Raw genomic sequence first — 16,900 nt, forward strand, 5'->3', positions numbered from 1 at the left:
TGTTTTGAAAAAAGTGTGTTTTAGAACTGCAATGTGAGTGTAAAGCAGGAATTGTGCTTGTAGATTAGCAGAATTGGTTCAGGGGGTTGGTGCATGAGTTACATGTTGTGGTCATTGTGTTTCAAGTACCAATATTTGTGTGTAAACAATTGAGAAAAATTGTAAACATTGTAGCCTACATAATATTGTTAAACCTTTGCAATGTCTCTTTTTCTCCAGACACTATGATAAAGTCACACAGAAAATAGCAAAACAAATACTTTGTTGAGTCAGCGATAAAAAAAGGACGAAACAAAACCTGAACCTTTCGACATCATTCGCCTCAAAGCATGTGTGTTTCTATGGTAACATCGGCGTTGTAACTTCCTTTCGTGTCTGTAGTTTAAAGGGAAGCATAACGGAAGTGACGATGAAATTACGGATAGACGCTCCTCGGACAGCCGCTATATGACCAATGTATTTACAGGAATAAATCATGCATTACAGACCGCAAATAGGCCTATTCGAAAAAAAAAAAACATAGCCTACCATCAAAATAAACAAGTTGAAAGTATTAACTTTTAATGGTACGCTCACGGACGGCGTGTTTGACATGTGGCGAATCTCTGTTAAAAAACGTTGTGCTTTTTGTCTCTGCGCGTGTGCGTTTGTGTTTTTAATCATGACATTTCAGGTAAAATATTAACTTTATCTTTTAAATGAAGCTTCAAATAGTCGGCAATGTTTTGCATACCTAAACATCAAATGTTTCGCGTTGTTTCATGACAAGAGGCTGTGTCTCTAAACTTTAGTAATCGTCTCACGTAGACAGCATGTTTGTTCCCAAATCAACGCATAACTTTTTTGAACGGCTTTTTATGTTGGTCCCTAATCTGGGTCGTAAACATAACAGAAAAGTACCATGCTCGCTTTAAAGTGTTTCTTGTTTACAGGTGTGTCCTCTGGCTCTTGGGATCTGCTCAAGTCTCTCACTAACATTTGGATAATCTCTGTCCTTTTCCTCATCCTTGGTATTTCCTTTTACTAAAATCTCCCCTTTTCCATCCTTGCAACCTGGTGCAAATAACAGTTGATTATTGGTTGATATTTTCACTATTAGAATTTTTCATATACTTACAAATAAAACATTTATGACACCTTTTAGAAGAAGAATTCATTCTTGTGTTTCTGCAGGCAGTATTATATATGCTTGTCTTGACCAAACCTTCCTCAGTAAATCCACCCTTCATGTCTGCAGTAGTATCAATTGTCACATATTTACACAGGCTTGTCTCTTTTTGTAGGTTATTGAGCAGTTAGGACAGTTTGAGCAGGCTGCTCACAGACAGCAGTTTACACACGTACAAGCCGTCCGGGTGATAGATGTCCCATATCCTGTCATTGTGTGGTGGTCTCCTCTGACCGGAGAACTGGGACGTCTCGGAGAGTGTGGCCGTAACAGGTGTTTCTTCACTGTTAACAAGTCCTATCATTCCCATCCACAGACAAAAGCTTTTCTTTTCTATGGTGAGTGCAATTGTGGCATAAATGTTTATTTTATACATTCATATTAATTTGGTAGATATATTGAGGATGCACCAATATTACAATTCTGTCCAATACCAACAAGCATCATTATTAAAATTTTGTCTAAATAAAATGCTACAAACTAATATCATTTGTTTTAAATGCTACAAATGAATTTAGCCATCACAATATTATAATGTACAGAACGAAAAATGGACATTCATTTGGAGATTATTAATGTATTAGTGATTAACTGTTAAGTGATTGTTAGATGACAGTAAAAGTAAAAATATGTCAAATGAGCATTCACAATTAAATACCTAATATCAAAGTCCCTTTAAGACAAGTCATTTCACTCGGCGGCCATCTTTGAAACGCCACTCGGGCCTCTCTTTGAATGGGGAAACATCAAATTCTCCAAAACTGTTCGCCAACCTTACGATTACATTTCATATTTGAAATCACCAATGAAATCTGACAACAGCTGTCTTATAAATGTTTTATCCAAACGCTCGAATCATGACAAAAACTGTATTTTTTAGGCTGGATCAAGCTAATGCGCATGCGCAGACCTAAACGCGCGTCTCTTCTGCCATGTTTCAGAGGCACGTGTCTGACTGTTTCTATAGAAACCGGTGCTTCTAACGGCTGCTGCAGTGGCGCGATGACTTTACCAGTCGGCAATTGGCTCTTATTTAGAAGGCGGGACTTATTCCGCCATATTGCGCGTTACACTTTCTCCTATTCAAAACAATACGAGTGACACGTCTTGTGTTATTCTATAGTCTTTGCTAATATCAGCCGATATTGCTAAATGAAAAATCTGTTATATTGGCAATATAGTATTAATACTGTATATCATGCATCCTTAAAGGATTAGTTCACTTTCAAATTAAAATTTCCTGATAATTTACTCACCCCCATGTCATCCAAGATGTTCATGTCTTTCTTTCTTCAGTCAAAAAGAAATTAAGGTTTTTGATTAGGGCTGGGCGATATATCGCATGCGATTGTCACGCACATTTCCTCAGTAAAGCCGGCTCCCTGATTACCACTAAATCGCCATCACCTGCTTTCAAATGGAGCGGCATTTAACAGACAGAACCGTAGATCACTGACAAGCTACGCAATATCACGTTCATTACCGCAGATGAATCGCCTTCGATAATGAACGTGATATTGCGTAGCTTGTCAGTGAACTATGGTTCTGTCTGTTAAATGCCGCTCAATTTGAAAGCAGGTGATGGCGATTTAGCACATGCAATGCGATAATATGTGTTTATAAAGCATATACAGTTGTTTTTTTGTTTTGTTTTTCTGGAAATGACTGATTGTTTCGCTAGATAAGACCCTTATTCCTCGTCTGGTATTGTTTAAAGCCCTTTGAAGCTGCACTGAAACTGTCATTTTGACCTTCAACTGTCTGTAGGTCATTAAAGTTATATTATAAGGAGAATAATTCTGGAATGTTTTCATCAAAAACCTTAATTTCTTTTCGACCGAAGAAAGAAAGACATGGGGGTGAGTAAATTATCAGGAACATTTTATTTAAAAGTGGACTAATCCTTTAATATATATCATATTTTGTATGGTTTTTATCGAGTGAACAGAAATCTCTAGATCATATAGGAGTAGTTTCCAAACATGAACTTTTTGACTTAAACTTTATCCACTGAAAATCCTGGTTTTATGCTGGTTTATTGTTGTATTTTGAAGACATACAGTACTAAGCATCACACACATTATTATTGTTTTAAATAGGCCTGGGACAATTCATCGATTCTCGATTCACAGTACAATGATTCTGGTTCAATTATGATATTTTCTCTCTTGTATCGATTCTGAGCTTAGTTTTAACAGCAGATGGTGCTCTATGCTAGTTTTTAACCGCACACTCAAATGCTCACGAAGAAAAGTACTGTACCGCAATGAGTCATTTAAGTGGTTAAATATACTTGAACCTCAGCTCAGAACGTTTTATGATGTGAGATTAATGTAAACACAGCCCACTGCGAACACCCTTGTAATTCACTTCAACCTTTTCGAACTTTATGAATGATTATTTTAGGTTTATTAAGTGGTGTGTGTAAAGGAACTGGAAGCAAGCAGAGCACTGGTGTTTCTTATCTTTTCTATAATAAACCAAAGGACATGTTTTTTCAATAGCATTCAACATAATGGTATAATAATGTTGATAGACCTAGTACTGAACACCAACATTTCCTTTTTTTTAATCAGGTACCGATTTCAGCATTGAGAGTCTCCCTCTTCCTAGACATGAGCAGCACCAGTGGGCACTGTTTCATGAGGAGTCACCCAAGAATAACTACAAGCTTTTTCATGAGCCACTCATTACCCTGTTCAACCACACAGCGAGCTTCAGCCGCCACGCTCATCTGCCTCTCACCACGCAGCACCTGGAGAGCATCAACGCTCTCACCGCACAAACACACCTGCTTCCTCTGGCCTACAAAAACCACCTGAGGAAAACTCTGGCGCCTGTGGTGTACGTCCAGTCAGACTGCGACCCGCCATCTGATAGAGATGTTTATGTTCAAGAGCTGATGCAGCACATTCAAGTGGACTCGTACGGACAGTGTCTTCATAATAAAGACCTGCCGCCTCACCTGAGAGACTCTACTGCAATGGACGATCAAAATTTCTACCAGATCCTTACCCAGTACAAGTTCGTCCTGGCCTTTGAGAATGCCATCTGTGATGACTATATCACTGAGAAGCTGTGGAGGCCGCTCAAGCTAGGTGTAGTGCCAGTGTACTACGGAGCACCTAACGTACACATGTGGTTGCCAGATAGCAGGAGTGCGATCGTGGTGGATCCTGATGAGCCGCCGAAGAAGCTCGCTCAGTATTTAAAGTGGCTGGACAAGAATGACTGGGAGTATCTGAAATATCTGGAGTGGAAGCTCAAGCGTGAAATCTCGAATGTGAATCTGGTGACAGCACTGAAGGAACGTCAGTGGGGTGTTCAGGATATCGGTCAAGATAACTTCATTGATGTCTTTGAGTGCATGGTGTGTAACAGGGTCTGGGAGAATATCCACAGGCAGGAAAAGGTAATGAAATGACATGTACAAATAAATCACCTAAGCTTTTCAAACATCATTCACTTGAGTTGGGTTAAGTTGATTTTGCAAGACTTCCAATAGTTTTTCTGATCATAGATGTAAGGCTGATGAGTCAAATGTAATACAAAAAATGTATTACAAATGTGTAATATAATTAATCAACTTTTTGCTATTGTTAACTGGGTCTTTTTTCATTTGGTCAATGACAGAAGCTGCCCCCTAAAGTCTGGCGAGCTGAAGAAAGTCACCTCAAGTGCCCATCTCCAAAACTGTTTGACTTTGCCGTGAGCTCAAGCTCATCTCTTCGGCAGATGTGGAGAGCCAGTTATGAGCAGTCCAAGAAAGAAGCCAGAGCGCTCGGACTGATGCTTCGCAGGAACAGAAACTTCACTGTCACGCAGTTCTGGAGAGAAGTGTTTACAGACCGAGAGGAAACCGCTAACTGAACTGTAGTTATCATGTTTATTTTGATGGTAAACCTGTGGGTTGCGGGAGGAGAAAGAACTTTAAGGTAATGTGTAATTTATAGGGCTATTTCATGTTATGTGGAAAGTTATGTCATTCATAATAACATTATATTTGTCATACATAGTTTGACATTTTGTCTCAAACACTCGGTTCAATGCTCAGGATATGCACTAACCATTTGCTATTTTATTACTCCTTTACAGTAACACTTTACACTAATGTCCTATTAGTTAACGTTAAAGGGTTAGTTCACCCAAAAATGAAAATTCTGGCATTAATTACTCACTCTCATGTCATTCCATACCCGTAAGACATTCGTTCATTTTCAGAACACAAATTAAGATATTTTTGATAAAATCTGATGGCTCAGTGAGGCCTGCATTAACAGCAAGATAATTAACACTTTCAGATGCCCAGATAGCTACTAATGACATATATAAAACAGTTCATGTGACTGCAGTGGTTCAACCTTAATGTTATGAAGCGACGAGAATACTTTTTGTGCACCAAAAAAAAAAAAAAAAAAAAAAAAAGACTTTATTCAACATTTATCTAGTGATGGACGATTTCAAAACACTGCTTCATGAAGCTTTAAAGCTTCACAAATCTTTTGTTTCGAATCAGTGGTTCGGAGCGCAAATCAAACTGCTAAAGGTATGCAAACCCTTTAATTTTCAAAACACTTAATGATGTAACGAAGCCTCGTTTACTGAAATCACGTGACTTTCATGCTCCGAACCACTGATACAAAACAAAGGATTTGTTAAGCTTCGAAACTTCATGAAGCAGTGTTTTGAAATTGACCATCACTAGATATTGCTGAATAAAGTCGTTATTTTGTTTTTTCGCTTCATAACATTAAGTTTGAACCACTAGTCACATGAACTGTTTTAAATATGTCTTTAGTAGCTTTATGGGCATCTGAAAGTGAAAAATTATCTTGCTGGCAATACAAGCCTCACTGAGCCATTGGATTTTATGAAAAATATCTTAATTTGTGTTCTGAAGATGAACAAAGGTCTTATGGGTGTGGAATGACATGAGGGTGAGTAATTAATGACAGAATTTTCATTTTTGGGTGAACTAACCCTTTAATGCATTATCTAACAGTGATCTCAATACATTTGTTGCAGCATTTATTAATCTTTGTTAATGTTAGTTAATAAAAACAACTGTTCATTGAATAATAACATTAAATAATATTAACAGAAACATTTTTTATTTTAATAATGTATTAGTAAATGTTGAAATTAATGCTTTTTGAAGTATTTAGTTGTTCATGTTAACTAATGTAGTCGACTAGGGTTAACAAATGGAACTTATTGTAATGCGTTTCCAAAATGTGTATAGCAGAGGTGTCTGATCCTGCTCATAGAATCACAGTCCTACAGAGTTCAACTCCAACAAATTAAACACAAGCTGTAAAGGTCTTCAGGATCATCAGGTGTGTCTGTGCAGCTAAACTCTGCAGGAAGAGGCAGGATTGGACCCCCTTAGTATGCATCAATGGTAAAACAGGTAAATATCTTACTTAAAACACACTAACATGTAATTATGATTTATGCCATTCATTTGAAGTCATTTATAATTATTAAATAAGGGAGGATTTGTTGAAATTAGTTTTTTTTAACCAATTCATAAGGGACAATCACTTTACACTGGGACACTGTAGTAAAAACATGAAAGATGTGTGTTATTTGTTCATGGACTGTGACATTCATAGATTTATTGGTAGATTCTGGTTGAAGATCTGATCACATTCAGAGTTAAGTATGCAACAATTCAGAAAATCAGACAGAAGCAAACTGCATTTTTTTTTTTTTTTTTTTTTTTTTTTTTTTTTTACAGCACTGTATTTTTTTCCTGAGCATCTTCTTTGTGTTCAAATGAGATTATTGCAGAAGGCGGAACAGGTCCTATGCGTTTCTCATCAGCCTATGTAGACAATGTTTAGTACTCAAGGCAGCAGCCTAATATTCTTTAAACAAATGGCAACTTTACACATTCTAGATATGAATCAGGTTCCTTGTATAAAAGGCTTCTCAAAAAATAAAATCCCTTCTTTTATTGCTGTGTAGACTTGTGAGAAGTGCTTCACACTTTTTGACACTAGATGGAGACACAAACATGCACAATGTATTTGGCTCTTCAGTACAATGTTGTTAAAGTGTAAAAATTGTATATACTTACTGCGCAGTAATGTTTACAATGAGTTATACAGAGGTTAAATTTGTGATATATAAAATTTTATTTTTATTTATATATAAAATACATTGGATTTAAACTCTGCAAAACTGACTTTAGGAGCAGGATCAGACACCTCTGCTGTACACATTTTGGAAACATTACAATAAATTCCATTTGTTAACACTAGTCAACTACATTAGTTAACATGAACAATTAAAATACTTCAAAAGCATTAATTTCAACATTTACTAATACATTATTAAAATCAAAAATCATTGTGCTTCGATGAGGCTTGGACACCCAACACCCTGTCGCCAGTTTATGGTTTGTCCTTCTTGGACCGCTGTTGGTAAATTCTCAGCACTGCTGACCGAGAGAAACCCACAAGTCTTTCCATTTCAGAGATGCTCTGACCCAGTCGCCATGCCATAACAATTTGTCAAAGTCGCTCAGATCTTTATTCCTGCCCATTTCTCCTGCATCTAACACATATCCAGACCTGTGTCCATAACTTAATACGTGACCTTATTAGGAGATGATCAATGATATTCACTTCACCTGTGACTGGTCGTAATGTTTTGACTCATCAGTCAATGTATATTTGATATTGAAGTTCTATTTTATTGTAGGTTTAAAATGAAATGTACTATAGGTGTGTTATTCTGTGGTTGAAATCCATGTAAAAGTCTGTTAAACAACATTTTCATCAAAGAAGATAAATCTGCTACAAACCAGTTATGAATTTAGATGTTTTAATAATGTGTTAAAACTTAAACAGCAACAAGTCACTGTTTCACATTCATCAATCCATCAGATTGATAGTTACCAGTGGTATTTCAGACAGAAATACTCTGGATTCCTAAAACCTATGGAATTACAGACATTTTTCAAATTCAGGTGAGTACATGTTATCTATACAGAGCTGAACAATAGAGACAGTATGAATCATTCCATACTTTTCTTTGGTTAAGTCCAGAAATCATTCTGGAACTACAAGTTTTAACTGGTGGTGAGTTTTTACATGTAATGTGATGAACTTGTGATAGGTTGATACCCAACTTTAAAGAATGTTCAACTGATGCAAAGATTAACAATATAGCGACAGACAGTGGGAAGCAGTCAGCAGAGCAGTGGTGGCAGAGCATACATGAGATGTTGAGGTAGTCGATCAGTCTGGAGTTAATCTCCAGTCATCAGTCTGGAGATTAACATGCTCAGATAGGATGAATACAGAGCTGGGAAGTGTCACACTAAAGGGGTGGTATAAAGACACTTTTACCACATGTAAAATATGTCTCTGATGTCCCCAGAGTGTGTCTGTTAAGTTTTAGCTCATAATACCCTATAGATCATTTTTTATAGAATGTTAAATTTGTCACGTTTTGAGGGTGAGCAAAAACGCTCCGTTTTTGTGTGTGTCCCTTTAAATGCAAATGAGCTGCTGCTCTCAAAATGGGGTGGAGTTTCAGGAGCTCATGTTAGCACTTAGCAGTGCCTCACATTACCTCACGCAGAGACTCAAATGTCAGAAACTGTTCAGCCTTCTATGTTCAAAACAGAGTTGGACATTGATGGCGACACTCAAGAAGAATTGACAAGATTTTGAATGCAACAGGACACTTCTGAACAGTTAGTTGATTAATTTATGTAGTTGATGTGGAGTTAACTACCTTAAAGTCATTGATTAGCATATCGCTCCTGTGGGATCTGTTGAAAAATCCTACAGAGCCAGAGAATATATGCTGCATGAAGATAGAACAGGTATAGTTTAGTTTAATTATGGTTATAACGTGTCATTTTGTCATCTTGCTTTTATGACATGCTATTGCATTTGTGTTATGTACTGTAATGCAGTAACATGGCCTCACCCCTTTTGTTGTGTTCTCGGGGGCGGAGTTTATGTAAATTCTAAGGTTAGTGATGTCACCAACCTGGGAAGAAGCTCGTTGTAGTCCCTACCAGCTGTTTGTTGTAGTCCTTAAACAGAGAATTCTTTAAAAGACATTATCTCCGTTTGCATTGAGCTTTCAGCGCTGGAACTGTGCAGATACTGTTTATGCTCAAGCAGCAACTTTACACACAATGAAAAAGTGAAATAAAAAGTGAAATCGCGGTGAACCACCCCTTTAAGCTGTGACTCAAGGGCCAGGGGTATGGTACAGACAATTTGTTACAACCAGCATAGCTAGTCTCCAGATTTTTGGAAACCAGTGTTTTGGATGCTGGTTTCCCCACTTGGATCCTTAACTAGCCTAACCAGCAAGACATCCTTGCTCAGCCGGCTTCAGCAGAAAGACTATGTTGGTTGAGCAAAATTTTTTGCATGAAAATTAATGCTGGTCAAAGTTGGTCTTTACTGCAGAGTCATGGTTGTGCATTCAGGAGTTCTCCAAAATATAATTGCAAGCTAAAAAGTGTGGAAACAACACACAATACTAAGTAACTTAATACTAAGTATTCTTCATAATAAAAAGGAAAATGTTAAAGGTAAGATTCATCCATAGAAGTGGTTAAAGAAGAACAGAAGAGGTTTCTCTGGCTGTGGTAGGGTCTCTTGAGAAAGGGATAAACAATAGCAGACCAACAGATGTCTGTCACCAAAAGAGAAAGTACAACAGTAATGTCTATATTTCTGGTAATTGTAGGTCAGAAGGACTCTTTATTAGTCCTTCCAAGCTGTTCTTCCTCAGTGGACACCCGCAGATAAACCTCACTACTTTGTCCAGCAAGGCTGGTCTACTGGCACAGATGCTCTGAGTACATGCTGCTGCTGATAACTGGTTGTGAGAGAAACAGTCTGCTTAACCACTGTTATCACAAAGACACCGTCACACAGGCACATTCATGACAAGCAAAGTGGACGAACGGAATCACATAATTCACTATATGGCACAAACTGATTAGTCTCTGTTGCATTTGCAGTCAATGAGCTTGCTGATCAACATTTAAATACTTCAGTGTTCACTGTAAGCGGGTCTTCAGAAACCCTGCACCTCCCCCAGCTCCACCCATATACAGGTGCATGTCAATAAATTAGAATGTCGTGGAAAAGTTAATTTATTTCAGTAATTCAACTCAAATTGTGGAACTCGTGTATTAAATAAATTAAATGCACACAGACTGAAGTACTTTAAGTCTTTGGTTCTTTTAATTGTGATGATTTTGGCTCACATTTAACAAAAACCCACCAATTCCCTATCTCAATAAATTAGAATACTTCATAAGATCAATAAAAAAAGGATATTTTAAACAGAAATGTCAGGCTTCTGAAAAGTATGTTCATTTCTATGCACTCAATGCATGGTTGGGCCTCCTTTTGCATGAATTACTGCATCAATGTGGGTGTGGCATGGAGGCAATAAGCCTGTGGCACTGCTCAGGTGTAATGGAAGCCCAGGTTTCTTTGATTGCGGCCTTCAGGTCATCTTTATTGTTGGGTCTGGTGTCTCTCATCTTCCTCTTGACAACACCCCATAGATTCTCTCTTGGGTTCAGATCAGGCGAGTTTACTGGCCAATCAAGCACAGTAACACCATGGTCATTGAACCAGCTTTTAGTACCTTTGGCAGTGTGGGCAGGTGGCAAGTCCTGCTGGAAAATGAAATCAGCATCTCCATAAAGCTGGTCAGCACAAGGAAGCATGAAGTGCTCTAAAATTTAGACCGTGGACTTCAGAGAAAACACAGTGGACCAACAGTCCAGTTCTTTTTCTCCTTAGCCCAGGTAAGACGCTTCTGAAGTTGTCTTTAGTTCAGAAGTGGCTTGGTATGTGGAATGTGACAGTTGTAGCCCATTTCCTGAAGACGTCTGTGTGCGGTGGCTCTTGATGCACTGACTCCAGCTTCAGTCCACTCCTTTTGAAGCTCTCCTAAGTTCTTAAAGGGATAGTTCACCCAAAAATGAAAATTCTGTCAGTAATTACTCACCCTCATGTTGATACAACCATGTAAGTCTTTCTTTCATCTTCGGATCACAAATTAATATTTTTGTGATTAAATATGAGCGGTGGAATACTCCTCCATTGGCTTTAAGGGGGCCCAAACTTGTCCGTCCAGAAAGTCAGTGAAGAAAATGTTTAAATAGTCCATGCCACTACAGTGGCTCAACCGTACGTTTCTCAAGCGACGATAATACTTTTCGTGCGAAAAAAAACAAACAAAAGAACGACTTTATTCAACTATTCATTTTCTCTCTTGTAGGCCTCTGATGTTAGTTCACGAGAGCTCCATGACGCATGCACAAGAACTAAACTGACGACGGTCTTCTTCTACTACTACTTGTTACTGGCTGCTCACTCCTTATTAGTATTACCGCCACCTAGTGTTCAAGATGAAGTGCTGGCATAGCCGGAAGCGCTAAACTTTGTTTACAAGCAGGTGAATGCGCGCGCTGTATGTAAAAACCATTATTTGTAAATATGTCGGCAGATTTTGACGTAGATGAGACTTGAATTTTTTTAACCAACCTTACTTATTCGAACCTGAATACACAGACATTGAAATGCAAGAGATGGAAGAGGCTGCCACTGCAACACAACCACAGTCTCAAACTTTCAAGCTGTGGCATGACAATGTCCCAATCGATGCAGCACATGCTCTCCTGTTCAGTTGGCATCGCCTGGCACTGATTACATTTACACCACCAGCTCTCCAATGCTCTCTGTCTTTCAGAAGCTTGAGACTGTGGTTGTGTTGCAGCGGCAGCCTCTTCCATCTCTTGCATTTCAATGTCTGTGTATTCAGGTTCGAATAAGTAAGGTTGGTTAAAAAATTCAAGTCTTCATCTACGTCAAAATCTGCCGACATATTTACAAATAATGGTTTTTACATACAGCGCGCGCGTTCACCTGCTTGTAAACAAAGTTTAGCGCTTCCGGCTATGCCAGCACTTCATCTTGAACACTAGGTGGCGGTAATACTCCTAAGGAGTGAGCAGCCAGTAACAAGAAGTAGTAGAAGAAGACCGTCGTCAGTTTAGTTCTCGCGCATGCGTCATGGAGCTCTCGTGAACTAACGTCAGAGACCTACAAGAGAGAAAATGAATAGTTGAATAAAGTCGTTCTTTTGTTTGTTTTTTTTGCACGAAAAGTATTATCGTCGCTTGAGAAACGTACGGTTGAGCCACTGTAGTGGCATGGACTATTTAAACATTTTCTTCACTGACTTTCTGGACGGACAAGTTTGGGCCCCCTTAAAGCCAATGGAGGAGTATTCCACCGCTCATATTTAATCACAAAAATATTAATTTGTGATCCGAAGATGAAAGAAAGACTTACATGGTTGTATCAACATGAGGGTGAGTAATTACTGACAGAATTTTCATTTTTGGGTGAACTATCCCTTTAAATCGCTTCGCCTGACAATCTTCTCAAGCCTGCGGTCATTCCTTTCACTTGTACACCTTTTCCTACCCCACTTTTTCCTTCCAGTCAACTTTCCATGAATATGCTTTGGCACAGCACTCTGCTGTGAAAAAAAAACTTTTTTTCTAATTTATTGAGATGCACCTGTAGATCTGCTAGGGGTAATTTCATGTGTGTTGTTTGTGCAGCAGCAGTATGTCTTACAAGCTCATAACGGCTTGTCTGTGGATGTATTTGCAGTAGCAAGAACTACTGATTCTCTTCTAACCTGTGCAACAACAAATAAGCTGCAAGAACAAGTAAGAATACCTTCGTTAAAAGAGATCCTCTCAGTACCAATTACTCTATGTAACTCGTAATGAAGAGAGTAATTCTTTAAATATCATGCCTTAGTCAACATTGAAACTTTTTTAGATGGCCTTTTCTGGTAACATTTGTATGAATAGAAGTGAATTGAGTGTTAAGTCTAGTTTGACCATGCCTTTAGAAAGACTTCAAATTCATTTAAGTAAACATCCATGGTTATTTGCACTGAACACGGGAAGGTCTGACAGGAAAATAAACAATTATTTTAATATTAACTTAAATTACAACTTAAATGTTATCTTTTGATCCATTTACAACCTTATGTGGCCGATCAGACAGTAGTCATGTTCTTTTGGTCATAGAACGTTAAATCCACGTTGGCTCTTTGCAATAACATGCTAGTTCTTTCAGCCAGTGAACCAGTCATTGTTCTGAGTACTGGGTGAGGAATAATAAGGTGAGGTTGATGTGATTCATGTACAAAAGAAACCTCTGGAAAGAAGCTAGTGACAAATTTGTTTTATGTGAAAGACTACAGCCAAAACTTCTTGCCTGGTTACACAGTACGACTGCTACTGAAAATGCCAACATTACTGACAACATGTCCAGTGTTGCAAGTGCAAACCACAGCTGTCAAGATGCTGGAACACAACTGCAAGTTGGTGAAGGCTCTCATCCAGTTATTTTAGCCAGGATGATAATGTCGTCCAAATAAATAGTCAAGTCAAGTCTTTATTTACCTTTATTTATATAGCGCTTTTTACAATGCAGATTGTGTCAAAGCAGCTTTACAGAGATAATTTTGGCTGCACAGCAGTTCTTAAAGAGTAGTGTCAATGCAGGCAGATCAAAAGCACTGTTGAATAAATTTCAAGAATACTGTTGAATATCTACTGTTGAATAAATAATGTCAAGTCAAATGTCAAGTGTCCCCAACTAAGCAAGCCAAAGGCGACAGCGGCAAAGAACCCAAACTCCAACAGGTGACATCAGGTGGCAGACAGGTGGCAAATAGGTGTTAAAATGGAGAAAAAAACCTTGGGAGAAACCAGGCTTAGTCGGGGGGCCAGTTCTCCTCTGGCGAACACTGCTTTGTTACGATTCAGGTTGCTATCATAAGTCTGATAGGATCGCAACACCAGGGTATTAAATACCAGGGTATTCCACTGGAGTCCACAATTAACATTTCCCTCACTGCCCTCTTGAACAGGGATGGGCAATTCTGGCCCCCAAGGTCCTTGTTGGACATACTGTAACATTGCACAAAACAAATGAGATTTATTATTTAGAAAGATCATACATGTAATGAATGATATTTTCCTCACTCTAGTGCACTGTAATCTGCCAGCATCTAGACCAGCACTGGGCAGCTCTTAACTTCATTGTCCTTGAAGGCAATTCTTTATGTAGACAACAGTATAGGGGAGAGTGGGGCACAACCTAGCGCTTTTTGACTTTCTCAGCTTGTGTAAATTATGGTTTAGAGAATTTCTTTTGTTCCATGTTAATTTCACACATATCTGGTACAAATATGTGGTTTTGTTTCATTAATACAGTGTGTTCGAAAGGGACTTTTAAATCTACGGCCTAAGGGAAGCAGTTGAAATTCAGTACACGATGGGTGGGTGCCATCGGAAAGGACTAACTGTCCCTTCCTAGTCACCCTATGTATATAAATTTGAGAGATAGTCCTTAAGTCAGTGCCCACTATCTTGCTGCACATTGTAACTAAACTACTCAACTAACCCCTATTCTTCACATTAAGATTGCCATTCCAACGAATAATAGAAAAACTTAAGACAGATTCAATAAAACAGGTGTAAAACATTTTCATAAAAGAAACATCCATATTAAAAGTTTGAAGTTTCCTCAGAAAATACATACGCTGAAGAGCTCTACCTGTAATAATGTCAGTGTTAGCCTCAAATTTTAGTTTATCATCAAATACAGTCCCTAAATATTTATACTGGTCTCTCTGGAAGAAGAGATAGCAATATCTCAATGGTTAAATCCTGGTTAAATAAAGGATAACTAAAATACTGCTATATAAATATTAAATATTATATAACTATTAACTCTGGCCCTCAAGATCTACTTTCCTGCAGAGTTTAGCTCCAACCCTGATCAAACTCACTTGAACAAGCTAATCAATGTCTTCAGGATTACTAGAAAGCTACAGGCAGGTGAGTTTGATCAGGGTTGGAGCTAAACTCTGCAGGTCTATAGGTCTAAAATAGAGGATTACTGTCCTGAAGCGTTTAGCTCCAATGTCAACTCATTTTCATCCTTGCAATTTATAAAAATTCAGCTATATACAAAAAAATATTGCTTTTCCAATTAAAACTGTAACTTTACACACATAGTACCTCATTTATCACAATATTTCATAAGAGATGCTTGACTTTAGAGAATGTTTTCAGTATCTATATTAGGAGCACAGTCTGAATAAGCCATGGAAAGTTCAGTCCATTCCACCTCCAAGGGAGTTTTCCCAGCAATTTTGTAACAGCTGCGGCAATTGAGCAGTGTGAAAAAGTTTGACTGGGCTCTGGAGGGTTACTCACTCGCTCCAATCAAGAGCTCAGGACACCATCGGAGCCGTGGAGCCCCTCCACCAGAGACGCTCAATGACATTTCTGAAGGCAGATGCTTCTCTGGGAATTTCTCTCTATCATAAAACAAAGTTGTGCTTGTCCATGGAGCTTAGTGGGTGGAAAAGTTAAATCAGAGCATTTCCTAAGGATCAAGACATTTATAAAGTGCCATGTTCAGTGTTTGAGCCCCGAACATTATCAGGAAGGCTCCAGAGTTTAGGAGCAAAATGTTAAAAAGCTCTGCCTCCTTTCGTGGACATTGTTATAGGTACTATCAATAGTTTTTGACCTTAAAATGGATTGTAGCATAAAAAGATTGGTTAAATATAAATGAGCTAGGCCATTTAGGGCTTTATAACAAGTAGCAATATTTTATCATATGATCATATTTTCTTGCATTTTGCATTTCACTGTGTAGCATTTTATGGAGGACACAGGAAAACCACCTTTAGGTCTGAAAAAGGTGAAAATCTGAAGGATTTTGTAATACTTGAGTCATTACTAAGTTACCATGATCTTCACTTTAGAATTAATTATGCATTATGCATTATTCACATTAATTATGAACCAAATAGTGGTTCTTAGTAGTCCTCTGTGAGGTATGAAAAAAAAGTAGCTATTGATAATCTAACAGTGAACTACCTGCTAATACTGTACTAATTTGATTATCAGAGTTTCTTTTTAGTTTATAATAGTTCTACTGGAATGTTAATATTGCGTTCCTCGTTTGTTCCTGTGAAGTTATTCATTAATGATGGAACTGTATTCTGAAGTGTTACGCATAAAGCAAACAATGAGGTTTCGACTCATGGGATAGAAACTCTTTAATGCCATCTGGTATGTGCTATCAGATATCTAAAATGATTGAAATGCTTTTCATTCAACCTGTAACTGGTCTGCCAGGATTCCATTCATTTAAAGGAATAGTTCTCCCAAAAATTAAAGTTCTCTCATCATTGACTCACCTTCATGCCATCCCAGACAATCCCCGAACTCAAACAACAATGTTTAGAAGACCCTGTGTGTCTCTGTGGCTCTGCGGCTCTGCACCTAAGGGCAGTAAAGTAATCCATAAGACTCCAGTGGTTTAATCCACAACTTCTGAAGAGATCTAATCAGTTTGGGGTGAAAACAGACCAAAAATTGACTCTTCTTCACTGAACGTCTAGTCATTGCCACAGTCTCTACCCTTGTGAATAAGTACACTTTAGCATAATATTGATTGCATGTCTGATGGTCTGTAAAATCTGATTGCGATGAAACCAGATGATGGCAAAATAAGTAAACAAAAACATTTTTAAAGGATTAGTTCACTTTCAAATGGAAATTACTCCAAGCTTTACTCACCCTCAAGGCATCCTAGGTGACCTATATGACTTTCTTCTTTCTGA

General features: G+C 38.1%; 1 protein-coding gene across 2 annotated transcripts; it reads left to right on the forward strand.

The window, feature by feature from the left end:
• The first annotated feature begins 404 nt into the window (after nucleotides 1-404).
• On the forward strand, nucleotides 405-7,137 carry fut10 (fucosyltransferase 10). Of its 2 annotated transcripts, XM_048172016.1 has the most exons (6): nucleotides 405-673; nucleotides 1,284-1,506; nucleotides 3,745-4,580; nucleotides 4,802-5,103; nucleotides 6,414-6,578; nucleotides 6,909-7,137. In XM_048172016.1, exons 1-4 carry the CDS (start codon nucleotides 593-595, stop codon nucleotides 5,036-5,038), a joined length of 1,377 nt encoding a protein of 458 aa, XP_048027973.1. In that variant the 5' UTR covers nucleotides 405-592; the 3' UTR covers nucleotides 5,039-5,103; nucleotides 6,414-6,578; nucleotides 6,909-7,137. The 2 variants fall into 2 exon arrangements, with proteins under 2 accessions (XP_048027973.1, XP_048027964.1); XM_048172007.1 differs by lacking the exon at nucleotides 6,909-7,137 and having other exon boundaries at nucleotides 6,414-6,585.
• Nucleotides 7,138-16,900: the final 9,763 nt, after the last annotated feature.

This window comes from Megalobrama amblycephala, linkage group LG2 (assembly GCF_018812025.1).
Source record: "Megalobrama amblycephala isolate DHTTF-2021 linkage group LG2, ASM1881202v1, whole genome shotgun sequence".
NCBI classification, from domain to species: Eukaryota; Metazoa; Chordata; class Actinopteri; order Cypriniformes; family Xenocyprididae; genus Megalobrama; species Megalobrama amblycephala.

Coding starts and splice junctions, on each gene's coding strand:
- fut10 (XM_048172016.1), top strand. CDS start 593: ATGTGGCGAATCTCTGTTAAAAAACGTTGTGCTTTTTGTCTCTGCGCG. Junction 674..1,283: donor TTTTAATCATGACATTTCAG/GTAAAATATTAA, acceptor CTCTTTTTGTAG/GTTATTGAGCAGTTAGGACA. Junction 1,507..3,744: donor AAAAGCTTTTCTTTTCTATG/GTGAGTGCAATT, acceptor TTTTTTAATCAG/GTACCGATTTCAGCATTGAG.